Source organism: Amblyomma americanum, chromosome 10 (assembly GCF_052857255.1).
Source record: "Amblyomma americanum isolate KBUSLIRL-KWMA chromosome 10, ASM5285725v1, whole genome shotgun sequence".
Taxonomy (NCBI): domain Eukaryota; kingdom Metazoa; phylum Arthropoda; class Arachnida; order Ixodida; family Ixodidae; genus Amblyomma; species Amblyomma americanum.
The window spans coordinates 88318856-88338056 of NC_135506.1; the positions used below are offsets into that span (position 1 = coordinate 88318856).

At 46.7% G+C, this 19201-nt stretch overlaps 1 protein-coding gene across 2 annotated transcripts in view; it reads right to left on the reverse strand.

Annotated features, from left to right (window-relative positions):
• Positions 1 to 9735: 9735 nt before the first annotated feature.
• Positions 9736 to 19201, reverse strand: part of LOC144107994 (uncharacterized) — a 50858-nt gene continuing 41392 nt past the window's right edge. Inside the window, exon 3 of one of the 2 annotated variants that reach the window (XM_077641255.1) lies at positions 9736 to 11426. In XM_077641255.1, the coding sequence (XP_077497381.1) occupies positions 11145 to 11426 (282 nt within the window). In that variant the 3' untranslated portion in view covers positions 9736 to 11144. The remainder of the gene's footprint in view (positions 11427 to 19201) is intronic. The other variant, XR_013309458.1, reaches the window with a different exon arrangement.

Here is a 19201-nt window from a genome sequence, read left to right on the forward strand (position 1 = left end):
GACTGTGTCCGCACTTATGCGGTAGCTACGAGAGCTGTGTCGAAAGACGACTCTGCGGAACTCCTGATGGACGTAGCCGAGGCCGAGGAATCTGCAAAAGGCATAGGGGAGCCCGAAAACACGCAGGCGCGACGGACTGTTCGGGACCCTCCAGCAGCGATGGTGGGCGGAAGCCTGAATTGGCAGAATCTTCGACAAATGGGATGGAGACGTTGAGAGATGCAGTGAGCGTGCCGGCGTTCCAAGAAACCGAGCCAGCGACTCCGAACGAGAACCTTGACAAGAGCGGCGCCCGTACTACCAGTGGTCCTGCCCCAGCGAAGCGACCACACGCCCAGACCGGAGCCGATGGAGACCCCCAGTGTCGATGCAGCCCCCAGTGTCGAGGAGCCGCCGGCAAAAACGACTCAAGGACGGCGGCCATCCATCCGACCAGGACCGAATGTGTCGACGGAGAGGAGAACCCTCGACAAACCGCCCCCGCAGCCACGCCTGGAACCAGCACCGGATGGCTCCGGTGTCAAAGACGTCGTCTAGCCACGCGCTAGACGGAAAGGGTAAGCACCATGATCCCGGCCTCTTTCTTCTGTATGAAAATGGCTCTTGCGTCCCCCATTAAAGTCGGTACACTTAACGTCAGGGGACTGGCAAGCAAGAAGAAGCAGAGCCTGGTATGCCGCATTTTAACTGAGCATGACATTGACGTCCTGGCAGCGCAGGAAACCAAAATTGACGGGGAAGATGAGACCGGGAACATGGTGCGACGTTTCACGTCTAGGTTTTTTGCAGTAGTGTCCCACGCTATAGGCACGTCTGCGGGCTGTGTCATTTTTGTTAAGAATTTACCGAGACTTGAGGTTCAGGGATATATGGCGTGTCCATCGGGTAGGTGTGTTTTGGTTGACTTCGTGTACAACAAAACATATTCGCTCATCATTTGTGTGTGCGCTCCAAATGCGGTGTATGAAAGGACAGTCTTCGTTTCAAAACGTACAAAAGTACTTAATTTGTGAGAAATCCCTGATCTAACTGGGTGACTTCAATTTCGCCCTGAGAGGTTGTGATAAAACCAGTGCACGGGCGGTTAGGAACAGAAGCACTGAGGCACTCCTAGAAGTTATAGCGACGTGCAACCTCGATGTTGTGGCGGAATGTTTAGAAGGCGAGCATTGTGTGAGGTTCACACATTTTCAGCGGTCAAGCCATGCACGGCTACATCGCATTTATGTGTCGCCGGATGTTATTTCAAAATGCAGTAGCTACAGTGTAGTACCGATATCATTTTCTGATCATTGTTTAGTGGAGTGTGGGATAGGGACAAAGAAAAGAGGAAATCAATTTTCCTGGGAGATGTGGAAATTAAATAATAAGCTCATTACAGACGACATATTTAGTAGGAAAGTAAATGAAGAAATTGGCAAATTAGAGACGAGCGGGGAACTGAAAGTATGGCAGCAATGGAAACATTGCAAACAACAGATAACGATAGCAGCGATCGAAAGGTCAAGCTGTATACGACAAAAGGAGAAGCGTGAGGAAGAAAATGTAAGATCTTTACTGGCTAGACTTCTCGAAAAAGAAAGCGAAGAGCCTGGAAAATGGATGGACGACATTAGAAAAATAAAACACAAGATTGAACTCTTCGAAGAAGAATGCTATCGTGGCGCGCTTGTGCGGGCTAGGGCGCAAGATGTAGCAGCTGGGGAGACACCGTAAAAACGAGCGCTAGGAATTGAAAAAACGCATGCTCAGCGAAACCACATTGAAAAGATTGATTGGGGTGGGGCGTTATCTGGAGAAAGCGCTCATATCCAGCAGGCATTTCTTGAATATTATCAGGTGCTGTTTGCAAAGCAAGAAGTGGATGTGAGCGCATTCTAGGAAAAGTTTCTTAGCGCTTTACCGCGATTATATGACGAACAGAAAGGTTGGAGCTGTAGATAACTGCTTCAGAGGTCGAGCATGCGATAGAAAATTTGAACCTTGGAAAATCTCCTGAACCTGATGGATTAAGTGCGGCTTTTTACAAAGCATATAAACACGAAATAGTGCCAGTACTGGCAGCAGTGTATAATGAAGCCGACAAAGTAAATGAATTGCCTCCGTCTTACGGTAAATCCCACACAGTGTTAATTCCTAAATATGATGAAGCAGAAAAGTTACAACAGGTCACAGCATATCGTACTATCGCACTCACAAACGTAGATTATAAAGTTATCATGACGATTTCAGTCCGTATAGACTACAGTCAGTTATTCAAGATATAGTCGGTCCTCACCAGACGTGTGGGATCAAGGGACGCACCATTGTTACCAGTATTCATAGAGCAAGGTGTGTGCTTGAAATCTGTTATCAAACAAATAGCGGTGTAGCCATCCTTCAGCTAGATCTTGAGAAAGCATTTGATTGCGTTTCGAACAAAATCCTGTTCTGCATATTCGACCATGTAAATGCAGGGTTCATTATTCGCGAGGGGGTGACCTTGGCGTACTGGAGCTGCACGACGAGATTAATTGTAAATAAGAGTTTGGGGGCCCCCATTCCACTGCAGCGTTCGGTGCGCCAGGGTTGTCCCCTTAGCCCCCTTCTATTCTGCATTTACATCGAAGCGTTGTGTTTGAATATCATTTAAAGTGAAAGAATTTGTGGCTTCCAGCTGCAAGCGGCGGATGTTAAGCTGCTGGCCCATGCGGATGATGTCACAGTGTTCACAGTGAATCGGGAAGGTGTAACTGAGGCCATGGCATGCGTAAAAGAATTCAGCAAAGTCACAGGCCGTAAAGTGAATTGGTCAAAGTCCCTGGGACTTTGGCACAGAGAATGGCCAACGAAGCCCGACAATTTTGCAAACATGTCCTGGGTGACGACCCCAGTAATGTACTTGGGCGTCCCACTAGACGGTTATCGCGATAGCGAACCGTACTGAAGAGAACAGACGCAAACCAAGCGTGAAAAGGTGGAGGGTTGGGAAGGGCAACATCTGTCTATTTTCGCAAGGGCCACAGTGTGTAATCTGTTTTTTATGTCTAGGTTGTGGTACGTGATGCAAGTGTTGCATTGTGCAAGGATGAACGTAGAGAGATCTTTGCCGGATCTTTGCCGGATCTTTGCCGGATCTTTGCCGTTTTGTGTGGGCTGCGGGCTGGGAACGATGCAGCCGGACGAATTTGTTTATGCGGGTCAACGACGGTGGCCTCAGTCTGGGGCACTTATTTCTGCGGCAGGTCGTAAGCAGATTTTTTTTTTGTGCGTGATGTAAGTGATCCGTTTTTGCGCACTGTGTGCCAATTAAGGCTTGGAAATACACTGCCGGATTTTATTGTCTCAACCGAAAGTTTATCGGTAGGTATTTTTGGTTACTTTAGAGAGGTTGTCGCGAGTGTTCGATTCCTATCTATTCGATTTTCGTATGAGTATTAGTCTTCTGTTAGCAGGAAGAAGCTGTATAGGGATTTGTGCGATGTAGTTCTTCCACAACCTATGTACAGGGCCGTATACAGTGGAGCCCTGGGACGCGACGCACTTAAGCGTGTGAAGGCGATGCAGGTGCCGCCAAGTGCAAAAACAATCTTCTTTAAGTTGCATACCGGTACACTACCAGTAAAGAAATTTTTGGAGGGGAAGCATTTATTTCAACCTTGGGGATCACATTGTTTAATCTGTAAACAACCGGAGACCATAGACCACGTTTTTTTTTTTTGCATTGTTGGGAGGGGGTATACTTCTGGGACATCTTGCAAAGGACTTTAAAAAAAGGAATTTCCGCTAGATTCTCATTGAATACGGTACTTGCCTGTAGAGAGTGAGGATGGGACACCATTCGATCTTATTATGCTAATGGGCCTACACAGTATTTGGCGCTCCAGAATTGCAGGATATCATTGCGATCCTGATGCACGGCCAGCACGGATCTATCTTCAGGAGTGTATGCATAAGTATACTGAAATTCACAAACTCGCTCCTAAAGCTCCCGAGTGGCTCGGAAGAGTAGAGCCTTTGGTGGCGCTTAGAGAGTTTTGAGTTTTAATATGACGAAGCCACAACCCGCCAGGCGGATAGTGTTAAGTATTGTTCATTGTGCCGTGTAAGTGTATTTGTGTATTGCGGTTCGTGCCGAAGTCAGGCAATAAAGAAAAGAATCCTCGTTAGTATAGTGGCCAGTATCCCCGCCTGTCACGCGTGAGGCCGGGGTTCGGTTCCCCGACGGGGAGGTTCCTCTTTTTTTTTTCTCGCTCTGGCCCTCTGTGCCACTAACTAAGCATCAGTGAGCCAGCTCTTCCTTCTCCTCCTTAGTATAGCGGTCAGGGGCCGTATTACGGAACGATCACAATTCCGATGAAACGTTATTGACAGTGACGTCACCGCTTGACGCAGCGAGGAATCAGCCAATTACAGCAGGGCGCCACCCCTCTGCAAGGCGAAGGACCTCTTGCTGAATTTTTGCAAGAGAAAAGACTGAACAAATACTCAGCGATCAAAATAACTAATATTTTGTTTTGCCAAAATATTGTGTTTGAATTTGAAAATATTAGGCAAAAAAAAAGCGTACGAAGTTGTAGGAACTCAATTACCTCGTGACCAATACCTTCATCATATAAGCTGGCTGGGCAAAGTGAGACACAGTTAGCAGGAACAGATTCACTATGCCGAGGGAAAATGTTTAGAAGGAGGTGACGCTGTGAACTACATTACAACAGTTATAGATTAGTCATTTAGGAAAGACGATATGGTATTCGCCCGAATTGAGGGAGCGACACAGGGCAGCGCAATAGATAGCAGCCTAGAACTGACTAATCATAACTGGAAGAAGGCGGAAGCAAATATTCCAAAATGCACGTCCGCAGGGATAGACGAAACACGAATCAAGCTAACTAATGAACTTGGCCCAAGAAGCAAGGAGACGCTAATAAAAGCATTAGAAGCATTCATAACAAATAAGCAAATTCCGCACATCTGGAAAAAAGAGTAAAATGAATTAGATTTATAAAGGGAAAGGCGGTAAGACGAACATAACATACTTCCGACCGATTACGATAACACAGCCATGATGACCAGACCGTTGAAAGTTTCTATGAAGACGTGGAATCGGCAATGAATAAAGTAAAATCGCAGTACACTGTAGTGACGGGCGACTTCAATGCGAAGGTGGGCAAAAAGCAGGCTGGCGACCACGCGGTAGGCGATTATGGGATAGCTTCTAGAAATAGCAGAAGAGTTATTAGTCGAATTTGCAGACAGATATAATTTACGGATTATGAATACCTTCTTCCGCAAACGAGATAACAGGAAGTGGATCTGGAAGAGCCCCAGTGATGAGACTAAAATGAAATCGACTTGATACTATGCGCTCAACCTGGCATTGTTCAGGATGTGGCTGTCCTCGGAAAGGTGCGCGTTAGCGACCACAGAGTGGTAAGGTCTCGAATTAGCTTAGACTTCAAGAGGGAACAGAAGAAGCTAGTGAAGAGGAAGTCCATTAACGAGTTAGCCGAAAGGGGGAAAGTACAGGAATTCAGGATATCGCTGCAAAACAGACGTTCGGCTTTAACTGAGCAAGACGATCTTGATGTTCATACAATTAACGATAATCTGACAGCCGTCATTACAGAGTGCGCAGTAGAAGTAGGCGGGAGGACAGTTCGACAGGATACAGGAAAGCTATCTCAGGTGACGAAAGATCTGATTAAAAAACGCCACAGCATGATGGCGTCTAATCCTACCGACAGAATAGATCTTACAGGGCTGTAGAAGTTAATAAATAAGCGCAAGGTAGCCGACATAAGGAAGTTTAACATGGAGAGAATCGAGCATGTTCTAAAGAACGGAGGTAGCCTAAAAGCGGTGAAGAGGAAATTAGGCATAAGTATAAACCAGATGTGTGCGTTAAGAGACAAGAAGGCCAATGTCATTAGCAATATGTATAAGATAGTTAACGTAGCCGAAGAGTTCTACACAAATCTGTACAGTAGCCAGTGTAATAGAAGCGTTAATGAGACAGTAGCGCACAGCAATGCGCCATCCCGCCAGTAACGAAAGAGGAGCTTATTTTGTTATTCATTTAATGCTAATTTATAAGATAATATTATATCTTTACTATTGTTTATTTTTTTTCATTTTGCAATGTTCAAAGGTTACTGCAAACTGTCAACGTTGTGGTGACGACACTCCAGCAGTCACGAAGACAACGAGAATGCTTCCAAAGAAAACTGTCGTGAGGGGGTGACTCGCGCCCACGAAGAACTGAACTCGTGGCGGCCATAGCCACAAGCGTGCTCGGCGGTCATTGAACTGAATGCCTGCAGTTCTTGGCCGCACTCAACTTAAAGCTGGCAACGAACCTTCTATATAAAGAACCAAAAATTGGCTGTAGTTCAGCTCTGGTTAACCTTAAATGAATTGCGAAAGCCTCGTTTCCTTGGCACGTCGTCTACGCAGCGCCTCATTCCGACACTCTCGAGAACTCAAAGCGGTCTCTTCCGCAGTTGAAGAGTCACTCCGGCACGTGGCAATACTTCTAGCCGCTACTGTGTTTATTTGTGCTTGCATTTATATTTGTATTCAACCTTTGTGGCCCGTTATTACCATTTGTCCCCCCCCCCCTTATGTAATGCCCCATTGGGGCTTTTAAGGAAAAATAAATGGTGATGATGATGATGACGCTTCTCGAGTCGTGCGGTGCGCTCTTCTGGCGTCTCCTGAGCGCATTGTCTTTTCCTCGCTTATTTCTGTCGTTGTTGCGTCTCTTTCGCGCTCTCCATAACGACCACAATACAGTGAACTATAATGCTGCTGCCAGGAGGAAAGGAAAGTGCACGGACCTGCCTACTGGCTCAAGCCGAGCCACGCTCGCTGCCACGTGCTGAAAGTAGGAGAGTTAAAGGATAGGAGAAGAAAGATATAAAGTAAAGGCGCCGCGCGCTAATAGGCCCCGGGTTGATCCCGGAGGCAGTGCAATACTGGGCCGAGCCGTGCCAGAATGCGTCAAGCACCCCACAATGCACTGACTGTCTGTTGTTGCCAGGAAGAAAGAAAGAAAAGGAAAGTGCACAGGCCTGTTCACTGGCTCTAGCCGAGCCACAATCGCTACCACGTGCAGATAGTAGGAGAGTTGAAAGACGGGATAGAAAGCCAGGATAGTAAAGACGCGCTAAAGACAAAGCCGATCCCGGCGGTAGTGCAATACCGGGCCAACCGATGGCGGGAGTGAAGCATCCTTCAAACTCTCCGCCACATTTACAAAAATAAGTCCATTTGGACCCGTAACAGATACTCTACGGGGTCCGGACATTCGCATGCATCTAGTGGGCATATAATCATCGCAAGCCTGATTATATGCCCTAGTGCTCCACAATGCACTGAGGCGAAGCGCATATATATATATATATATATATATATATATATATATATATATATATATATATATATATATATATATATATACACACATCGAAGTATACGCTTCATTTAAGGAAACATTTTTATTTGACTCGACGTTTCGATCGGAGGACCGATCTTTTTCAAGATATACACACACACACACACACACACACACACACACACACACACACACACACACACACATATATATATATATATATATATAGCCCGCGAGGCGACACCTCCTCTCCCTCTACCCCAGCTGAGCACGTCTGGTGGAGCGAGCGGCGACGACAGCGGCGTCGACCGCGGCGCCGTCTGTTGGAGCGCGGCTGCTGCGTTGCTAGGTGACGGCAGCTCAAGGTCGTTCGTGGGCCACGGCATATGACATACGGCGCGACGAGCCGAAATGGCTCGCTGGCTGGAGTAGTAAGGCTTTCGCTTTAAAAGCAACTAAAACAATCTGGAAAAATGTGAAAGCATTTGCACATGGCCATGGCCAATGGAGATAAGTCTGGTCTTATCTCGCATTACAAAACAAAATGATAAATCCTCGTGCCGGCGGTTTTGGGCTCAAACGAACAATCGGTGCAAAGATACACGGCGCAATATAAAACGAATTGCAATGGGAAGCTTTAGGCACGAAGAGTGAGCAATTGAATTAAAACGTTTGTGCATTGGCTGTTTAAATTCTGCTAATCGTGATCATGTACATGGGTCAGGCAGTCGACTTCTGCGACATGACTGGTTTAGGTTAATCACATACGAAATGTTTTACATCTTGCTACGATCGAAGTCAGGTATCTCAGCCTTACTGTGATTTGCACTAATTAAAAGAGTCCTAGAACTGAAGTGCTTCAGTTGTCAAAAATCTGATCCAGGTGCGTGCAGTTCGAGGCTGGAAGGGGGGGGGGGGGGGGGGAGCGATTGCCTCCCTTGCCTCCTCCCCCACCCTGTTCCGGGGTTCCTGCACACCTGCCGCCGCACCGATAACGCGCTTGCACGCACACCTCCCAGTTCATCGGCGACTTCATCGCACAGCCGCCTCAGTCTTCTACAGTTGAAAAAGGCGCCGGAAAGCTCGTCTGGCAAATCAAACACCCTCCATCGCCGTTGCTCGCGCGCCGCCGCAGCCGCCTCATCGCCACGTAGACCGCCGCCAATTTCTGTCACAAGCGAAACGGTCAAATTGACCGCCTCGAGGCGATCACAAAAACAATCAATTTGCGCCTGCACAATTAGATGTGCAATGTAATTACATGTACCACATCCGTGATGTAATCTGCAATCGCCCATGGCGCAAAAAAGCAATATGGCCGCCGGCCAGGGCCGACGAATAGGAGCGATGCTAACTGATCCGTTTTTGACGTTTGTGATTTACCCGTTCCGTAATTCGGCCCCTGGATTGCGGCGCACGTTGAATTCCTTTGCTTGTCGTCTGTTGAAGTAGCAGTTATTGACCCGGAGCTCGAGGCGCGACTGCTCGCTGTTACGGCCGCGATGGTCATCGGAAGGTAAAGGGACTGCGAGTCGCTCCGGAATTCCCGACAGAAAGAGGCGGCAGATGTAAATTGAAACCATATGGGCGAAGGCGCATATGGCTCGCGCTTGTTCGAGGCTCCAGAGAATGACAGCGTGTGGTGACCTGCCGACGTCACTAAAGCTAGTGACGTCTCTTTTCACGATTTTAGTTCCTAAATCGGTCACTACGAGCACACCAATCGACCCGCGAATTAAAAAGAAACGTTTTTAAGAATTCATAATAAGTTTCTGGGTCAGTTCCGAAGACTCATACTTAGTCTGAATGCTTGTTAGCATCATTTTTAAGCATTGAAAACATTTACAAGCGACTTTTAATTTATTGCATAATCCCTTTAAGACCCATAACCAATGATGTTCGTGGCAATGCTTCATGTTGTGGCATTCCCGGGAACTGCATCAATTGCTTAAACCGCCACGTTACAGGAGCATCCCTGTGTAACGCTGGGCAGTGGAGAAAACATTCGTGCACTAAAATCTTTGTGGACATTTTGAAAAAAAAAAACGAATTTAACCACACCCCTTTCTTACAGCCTTGGTGTAAACTGGAAGTTGCAAGTATTCAAAGACATCAGGGATGTTACTTCATGCCACGGAAACTGCAGCAAAGCTGAGGCCACTGCCACCTTGGTATGGGTGGTGGCCCACGATAGTGTATCAGAAGTAATTCTGCTGCGTCAACTCGAGTCTACTCGATGCGTGTTCACATAGGCGCACACAGCACCTAACGGGTCGCAGTGTGCACTGCAGCCATCAGTGGCAGCCTCTTGGCTCGCTAGGAGAGTAACAACATTCAAGAGCGAGAGCAGAAAGCTTTTATTTTTGGGCAGAAATAGAGCCTCGTGAAAAGAAGCTTATTCCAGGTCTTTTTGTTGGTCTGCTAAGTTTGAATGATGCTTACATTAATCCAGGAGGAAGGGGAGGGCGCGTGAAAACAGTAAGATGCAGTGGCAGCGATACAAGTGTCATGCCTGATTCATGAAACACGTCCTTCATTTTTAGTGTCCTGGGTTGGATTGGGCAACGTTGCATTGATGCGCGCCACCGCTGTTCGGAGTGCAGAGCCTATACATCACCCTTTGGCAGGAACATAGTTTGAAAAAAAAAATAAAATTTGCTTTGAGGAAAGAAAATGACGCAGTAACTGTCTCATTTGTCTCCGCGTACACCCGAACCCCGGGACACCTGTAAGAGATGGGATAAAGGAGGGAATGAAAGGAAGAAAAAGGTGCCGTAGTGGAGGTCTTCGGAATAATTTTCACCACGTGGGGATCTTTAACGTGCACTGGCATCGCACAGCACACGGGTGCTTTTTGCGTTTGGCCTCCGTGGAAACGCGGTTTCCGCTGCAGCGGTATTCCAGAAGACACTATGGTGGTCCTCGGGCGAAGCACCATTCAGTACTCCTGCTGGAGGGTGAATTAAGTTATACTCGACGTAACAGCGTGTAGTCTTCATTCTCTATACGAGAAGTTGGCAAAATCTGTGTGCCCAATTAGCATGTCTCCTTACTGAACAGTGACTGCTTTCACACTGAAAGGCGGCATCATATTTAAGCCAACGGAAGAAAGCTGGAGATGCTACCTTAATACATGCAACAGCAGCTGGCATCGCAGAACCACTTTGTGCCACACCAGACTGAGCTTCCCTGTCCAGTAAGGCCGAGTGTTGTACGTACAGCCTGCCATGAAAGGCGGTCGCACGCAGGTCCTCACTTGTGTGACGTCACGCCGAAGTACGGATCCAGGCTATGCAAGAGGATTGGTAGAACTCAGTGCATTTTGGAACCTATATGGGCCTTGAGAACAGGTCGTCATCATCATTTTTTGACACCTTAAGGGCCCCTCACAGGCTATTATATAAGGGGGAGGGGGGCGACGTACATACGACAATACAAGAACAAAGCCAAAGAGCCTTGAAAAAACAAATCTAGTAAAACATATATAACATACAATGAGGGAAGATAGGAAAACAAATACAATCAGCAACATCAAATGAGAACACAATTAAAACAGTTACAAAAAAATCAATCGAGTAGAGAAGGGGAATTACAAACGAGCTGCTCAAACACATCAAACTAAGGGTGAGAAAAGAAATTTAGACAAATTTAATGTTCAAAGACAGACAGTAACCAATATTTGAATTTGACAGGGTCACTTTCCATGACAGTAGTATCTGGCAATTCATTCCATTCCTGTATTGCAGTTGGTAGAAATGATTTAGAGGTGTTAGCCAGGGTGCCGCTGGTGCCTGACGCTGACGTGCCGGCGAAGGAGGTCCGACCGGAGGAACGCCTTGCTACACATGTGGCATTTGAAGGCCTTCACGGTGGCATGGTTGCACATGTGCAGGTTCAGGTGATCTTTGCGCGCGAAGGACGCCGAGTACTGGTCGCATCGGAAGGGCTGCTTGCCCGTGTGCGTGCGCTCGTGGCGCGTCAGTCCGTACACCTGCGTGAAGGTCGCCGGGCAGAGGCGGCACTGGACAGGCCGACGCCGCTTCGTGCTGGCCTGTGAACAGCGCCGGAGAGAGGGGAGGCAGGTCAGCAGATAATGCTACGAAAACTCACGGTGAAAGAAGGCTGCGGCACTGGCCCCGTAGTCAAAGGCAAAGAGAAACGATGCTGCAGTTGGTCCGAAATGCGCTCGGGGCCGAAGTTTTTGTTTCTGCTGGATAGCGATTCGGACGGCAAGTATCGCATTATTTCGGTTAAGGTAGGCTACATGCTCGTGAGCAGGTTTACCGTGGCTTCCGGACGATGTTCGCTGAAAGGGGACATATAAGAGAACCCCATCCAAATTTTGTTCTTACCCTGTTCCATCACACTTTTTGGCTGTGTTGATGTTTGTCCCGCCCAACAGACACATTTACTACTAGCCAAATCGCATTCAACAAATTTACCACAACTCATCTCAAATTCTTGATGTCTGCCCCGAAAATGACTCCGCGATCACTGTCTTGAAGCCCTTTCTTTACCTCTTTCTGTCCTCTCCATGTCATTTTACTCACGCTAGTAGCAGCTCAGGTACTTCAGGTTTCGATGGCGTATTGCCGCGGCTAACATTTTTTCCTTCCATTGTTATTTTATTGATAAAGAGCCACTAATAATAATAATAGAAGCGTTGTACACTATCCTCTGGAACCCATGAAAAAACTGTGCCAACGCACCGCACCGCCGTTTATACTTGCGAAATCGGCCTCTGAGAGAGACACGTACACCTGTTCATTTTTTGGCCTTTTCTAGTTTACGAAAGCTCAGTTTTCCGTTAGTCCATAGGTATCGGTATATAACCTATCGACGGAGGTAAACTTCAATTAGTCCTCAATATCCTCGCCATCACCATCATCCCAATTATACCCACTGCAAAATAAAGGCCTTTTAGATGACTCGCCGTAGTGGCCCAGTGGCAGGACGCTCGGCTACTTAGCTGGAGTACTCAGGTTCGAACCCGACCACGGCGGCCGCGTTTTGATAGGGGTGAAATGCAAAAGGCACCCATGTGCTGTGTAATGTCAGGGCACCTTAAAGATCCCCAGGTGGTGAAAATTATTCCGGAGACCTCCACTACAGCACCTCTTCATTTCTTCTTTCACTCCTTTTATCCCTTCCTTTACGGGAGATATGTGAGAGTTACTACCTGATTTCCTTTCTTAAAAACCAATTTTCAATTTCCTCTTTCACTGACCTCCAATTCCGCCTTTTTCGCACGGCCACTCGGCGCATGCGCGCCTATTACTCCAGCTCTGGAGTAGCATGTTAGGCTAACAACCAGGCAGATCTCTCCAGAATTCATTAGTCTCTCTTCCTCCTTCCTCTAGCTGCACTCGTTGAGAAAAAAAAAAAAACTGTGCATGCAGGTTCTACTGCATATGTGCAGTTCATGTTAGTGACAGGTGCATGCAACAGACACAGCCAGTTGCGAATCACACACTCGCCACTTCGCGAGCGCATTTGGCGCTTCAAGGAACCGGACCGCTCCTGTGACTATCACGTGTGTTCGTGTTCAACCAGTAGCCGACGAAATTTCGCCACTCCCCAGAGGGTACCAGATCTTGTAAAACAAAAAAGTGGTAGGGTTTTAGCATTGCTGAACCGATTAGACAAGCGAAAGCATGTATTTCGCCTTTTTGCGTCATTGTCTTGCTTTTTTGGGTCGTCGGCCCGTCTGGCGACATTAGACTCAGGTGAAGCTCTAATCTGCGCTGCAAATGGAAGTTGATGAAGATGACGAAATGCAATTCACAGCGCGAGAATGTGTTGCAGTTTCATACAAGGTGTGATCGACTATGGCGATAGCATAGTACTCTCGTGCAGTGGCTAGTGAAGCTGATCTGTTCGCGCCGCCGCGAGTTAGAAACCCAGTTGCTGCAATATTTATTTTATTTCTCCACACTCCAGGCTAGCGATGCCACAAGATTATTGGTGGGGTTTGACCCGGTTAAGTATAGTGCTTACGCATTAACCCTGTCCTGCGCCAGATGCGGCCACCTCATCTTTGCAAACTTACCAACACCGTTTAACACTATAGATGTTTTATCTGACCTGAGCCTTATAACTTCCCATTTAATGGCTCATAACTTCTCGAACACCACCTCTAGGCTCATTTGTCTCAGGAAGGTTATTGAATTAAACGTCTTCTTTAGTTTCCAACTGTGGCCTGTCCAGACAGTGGTTCTTAGAATCATCTGCCGCGTCACAGGTCTAACCGCCACCTTGGTTGGTTGCTTTGAAGCCGCGAGAGCTGAGAAAAAATGAAAATTGCATAGCTTTGAAATTCTAAATTGCTAGGTTGGAAGGGTCTATGAAAGGATGTTTATTAGAATTAGGTAAAGCACATGAGCGATCGGTATTCCATCATTCGCCACCACACCGCAAAGATTTTTAACTTAGCTTCATTACCACCGAAGGTGTCGGAGATTAAAAATGATGCTCCTCGAGTCTCCGCCTACATTCCTGCACGCTGGTGCGGAAGAAAAAAATAAAAACAGGTCAGGACTGTGCGCTGCATCGCACACATGAATTGGGCATGGCCAATGAGAAGGCTCGCTCAAATTTCCCATTGTGCATCAGGGCGAGAGGGGCGGTAAGAATGAGGTGAGGTGAGGTGACATAAGGTAAGGTAAGGTGAGGTGAAGTGAGTTAAGGTTACGTGTCGCCCTAGTTGGTTGCGAGAAGCAATCTTTAAAATAATTTGTTATCTGCAGGGTTAACGGAGAGCTTTTAAGTTTGACTTTAACACTCACAAAGACCACCTCTACAGGCCTGTTGTATTAGAATATGACTGTCAAAATCATTTCAGGGTCTCATTAAGTCCTAAAACGACACATTACCTATGATCGGGACGCAGTATCGGAGGGCTCCAGAGTAACTTAGACCACCCATGGGGAATTCTTTAACGTGTGCAGACATCGCTCAGCCCAAGCAGTGCCTCCTCTATACTAGGCGTTTCTGTGTTTCGCCTCCATTGAAATACAGCCGACGGGGCCAGGATTGAACCCACGAGCTTGGATCAAATGCTCAATGCCAAAGACACTGGACCACAGCAGCACGTCAAAGTTGGTTTCGAGGAAAGAAAATGGCGCAGTAACTGTCTCAGTTCTCAGCAGACACTCATACTGAGCAGTGTGGGAAGGGTGGTAGGAGTGAGAGAATGAAGAGAGAGGCGCCGTAGTGGAGGACTGCGGAATTTCAACCACTAGGCCGGGGATCTTTAACGTGCGTTAACATTGCACAGCACACAGGTGCCTTTTGTGTTTCACACTGAAGAAATTGGCGCGGCAAAAAAGAGGACAAGCGAGACAAAGACGAGCACTTAGGAGAGCATAAAGTTGGGCTAGTTGGTTGATATGCATACTGTCCCCGTTTTTCGGCGCCAACTTCTTCAGTATGCATATAAACCAACTAGCCCAACTTTCTGCTCTCCTTTTGTGTTTCATCTCCATCGAAACACGGCCACTGCGTCAATTGCTTTACTCATATGCGAGGTGGTGGCCAAATATATGCGAGGTCGCGGCCAAACTCATATGCGAGAGGGCGGCGAAACGGCTCTCGTCCCTGCAGGATCAGGTCGCACCTCAGACCTCTTACTGCTCGGCATTCCAGGGGGTCTTACGCCTCACCCCCCAGATATAATCAAGGAACTCATATCTGTGCCCTCAACACTATTCTTCATTTCATTTTACCCGGTGCAGCACACTGCGGGGGCACTGGGATTGGAACTAGGGGCCTCTTGCACTCGAGACGAATGCTCTGCCTGTGCACTGTCGATGTGTTCAGGTGTAAATGCATTTCATGTGTTAAAGGAATGTATTTCCAGTTAGCAAATTATGTGCAGTGACCAGCAGTTCGAAGCAGCCACATCGTGCCGGACACTTTAAAATACAGTCGAGCCCATTTATAACGAACCTGACCGTCGCGTGGATATCGTTCGTTGTATCCAAGGCTCGTAGTAAGTGGATGTCTCTTGTTGCAGCCAAAAAATACAATGCCTAACAAATATGGTGTTTCTCTCTTTAAAAAGTCAGTTATGCGTTTGCTTCGCCAATTTCCAAGCTGTCAAGCGTGGCCAAGTGCTCCTCTCCGAGCACCTCGCTGCCAGCAGCCTGCTTAAGGACACGTTATCACTAATTGCAATTGAAGCGTTTACGGCAGATGATAGTCGGTCGGCCTCATCCTCATCATCGTCTTTCTCGGATTCCTGGCAGTCGGGAAATGCCCTTGCCGTACAGTCGTTTCATCAGAAATGGCTTTGCAATGTTGATGCGATCATCCGCAACAATACAGCCAATGCAGGTGACATGAGGTCAGCCCAGCTGTGCATCAACGATGTGCAGAAACAAATCCACATGTGTCTGCTTACATGGGTGGTCAAGGGTGTTCTGCATCGATTTTGAGTCTTAAACCCTGCCCTACAGAAGCAATTTGTGTTGCTCTCCACTGCCAGTTTAACCAAGTGGCTTCAATCATTTCCATGGCAGCGTACAAAAAAATTGTAACTGGAACGTCGCCACCTAGTCTGCAAATTTCTATCAGCAGGCGCTGGTGATGCACCGCTGACAGGACACCTTCACAGCGTGAATGATACCATCAACCTTGTATTCTGTCTGGACGCACTTGGTATAGAATCTGATATAGAAGATCTACATGCTATTGGACCCGTGCAGAAACGTTACAGAAAGACCAAATGCTTAAGGGACCTTAGAGAGGCACGATGTTTGCAGAGAAAAATCAAGCAGCGAATGGAACGCTGGTGGACCAGCGCTGTAAGTCCTCCTGTCAATCTGTGGATCCTCGAAAGCCCATTTGATGGATGGTGTGCAGGCTTCGAACGGTTCCACAGCAAAAACAAACTTTCCGTGCGTTAGCTCTACATAAAAACCCTCAGCAGATTGAAGTTGCAACTGACTTCTGCAGGAAAATTGCGGGTGCGATGACTGCCTCGAGTTCCTAGCGTGTGGCTCCTGCATCACGGGATACAGCAATGGATATTTTTACTCGTGAGGAACTCAATGCTGTCCTTGCGGAAAGTAAATATTCTTCTCCACCACGGCCAGACGGCATCACATATGCTGCGCTGCGCCACCTTGGCCACGACGCATGAAGGGTGCTACTCAACCTTTACAACCATTCTTGGCAAGACGATGGTGTTCCTCCCCAGTGGAAATCCAGTCGCATGATGCCAGTATTAAAACTGGGGAAATCACCGCTCGACCTCTCATCATACAGGCCAATAGCTTTGGCCAGTTGTATGGGAGAAACCATGGAAATAATGATTCTGATGCGCCTTAATTGCTGTATACCTGAAACACTAGAAAGTGTACCCTAATGCCATGGCAGGTTTCCGGTGGGGTAGGCAACGTCATTGATCTTGTGTCCACAGTTTCAGCAACAGAAGAGCGCATGTGCGCGGCACTTTTTCTTGATATCAAAGGTGCTTATGATAACGTAACACGAGGCCATCCTTGACGCGCTACAGGTTCTTGGAATTGATGGATGGATGTTTAGGTGGATACAAAGCTATCTGACGACAAGCACATTTTTCATCAAGTGTGAAGATGAGCTAGCACCTGTGCATTACACCTACCGAGCCGTGCCCCACGACGGAGTGCTCCGCCATAAAGTCACGTTGCACGTGCGTCGCGGAGTGTTGCGATTTGATTGACGCCGCTCTGCCCCCCCCCCCCCGTCGTCGTCCTTGCAACTGCGCGATTTTCGAATGGCGCGAGAAATGGCTCTAAATTAGTTGAGCCACAGTGGTGAGGGTAACGCTGTTACCAAAATTCTAAAAACTGATCTGGCTATTACTAATGGCCGGAAAGAATCTTTAATTGTAATCAGGTGCCTATCGATAACAGTTAAAGAAGTTAACTGTTAGTATTTAGGTAATCGCTAGTTAACATGATTTGCCTATTTTATGGCATCCACCAGCACTGGCATTACTATGCTGCAAAAAGCTTTCCTTTACCTCAAAAACCTAGTTTTTAAAATTTTGGACCTTATAAAACAAAAACCAGTATATTAATTGGGAAGCGTTGTTGCTGTGTAAGCATGCTGCCATACTGCAATACTTTAAAGGTACACTGAGCGCAATTCTAAGCAGCTTGTGTTCCAAGTAAAGTTCAGTTTTCTGGCTTTTCAGGCTGACTTCAGCAATGATACCGCAAAAAAGTAACAAAAGGCTCAATACAAATATACTCGTTTGGTCTACCATGGTCTCGATAGATGAGAGATACATAGCTCATACAAAAGGTCAGCATATCTCAGAAAAGTTGTTCATCCAAAGAGTTGAAGCTCTGGAACAAAGTGGCACGTCGCCCTTACTAACTGCTTCTCTGTTCACAATCCTTGCAAAAATTCATGGCAGACAATATAGAGAGCCAGGGATATTTACTAATACTTAAGTGATCACAAAGCTGCAACTGAAGAATAATGAAGACAAAGTTACATGCCAAGGAAAATGCCAAGACAGCACACCTTTTCCTGTGCCTGACAAAAATTAATCCCCTCAGAAAACAAACAGACAAGCATTTAAGAATACCATAGATCCGTAATATATATGCTGCTAAATATCAATGTACTATATGCCGCTAAAATCTTCCACATGCATAAACATAAGGCAGGTACTAACTGCATATAGGCGTGCAATGACATATTCCGCAGTTTTAGCGCATACCTACATTTAGTACAAGTTTACAGACAATAAAAGTTGTGTACAGGTAATTCTGACGTCAAATTCACATTTTTTACAGGCATACATATTTAAGCAAGCTATACAGTTCAGAATAATGTCGCATTACTATGCACATTAGATTGGTTCACCGGAAAAAAAATCCTGCGTTATTTTGTCTCGAACATGTGATCTGTGCAAACATTTCTGATAGCGATAGACAATTATAATTTTGTTTAACAAATGCTAACTGGGAGCATGGAGTCCCCATGTTCGGACATTGCTCCAGTGTTTTACACCTATTGACAGAATCGGACTTGTCTCTATCTTCCAGCTTGCAAGCCACAGAGTAAACGAGCAAACGCCATGAAAGCTGTCATGCATCCATTTCCATCAATGAGCTATACTTGACAGATAGTGACCATAGTTACACTGAGGATGATGATTTGAATTGGTGATCCACAGCAGAGTCCTGAATCTGTGAAGGAGCACACAATCCATCTTTTCAAATAACCCACTGATGCTGGCATCTCAAAACGCAAAGGAAGAAAACATGTCCCGGATTCCTGATTGGAATGCGGCATTAGGTTGTCCTGAGCCTCTCAGTAGTGCACTAGGTGAGGCGAAGTGAGTTCCGACAATAAATATTGACCAATCAGTTATTTCAGAAGGCGGCGCTTCAAGTCTTGCATGATGGATGCCACAAGGGAAATATAAATACTTGAACCCATCTGCGAAGGCACTTTCGCATAGTGCATCTTTCACTGAAGCGTGACTCTCGTGCTTTCAGCAAAGCCTGCAGACTGTGCAAGGCTTGCTTTAGATGCGTTATCAACGGTAAGATGTGCTTCTCACTGAGGACAAAATCATGCCTTTTACAATTTCAGATGTGCTGCGAATGTCCAGATCTGGCTTTTCAATAGTCACCAGCAAAACATCACAAAGAGAGGCGCTTGCAACTACAGACTCAGCACCGTGAAATGAAGCATGCAGTGCTTTCTCTTGCAGCAGAGTTACGGCTGCTGCCACTTTCAGATTGTTCCTAATCCACCTTTAGTGCTACCGATCTGTACATGCACAAAATCCTAGAGGTGAGTGAGAGAAATAATCTGAATGGC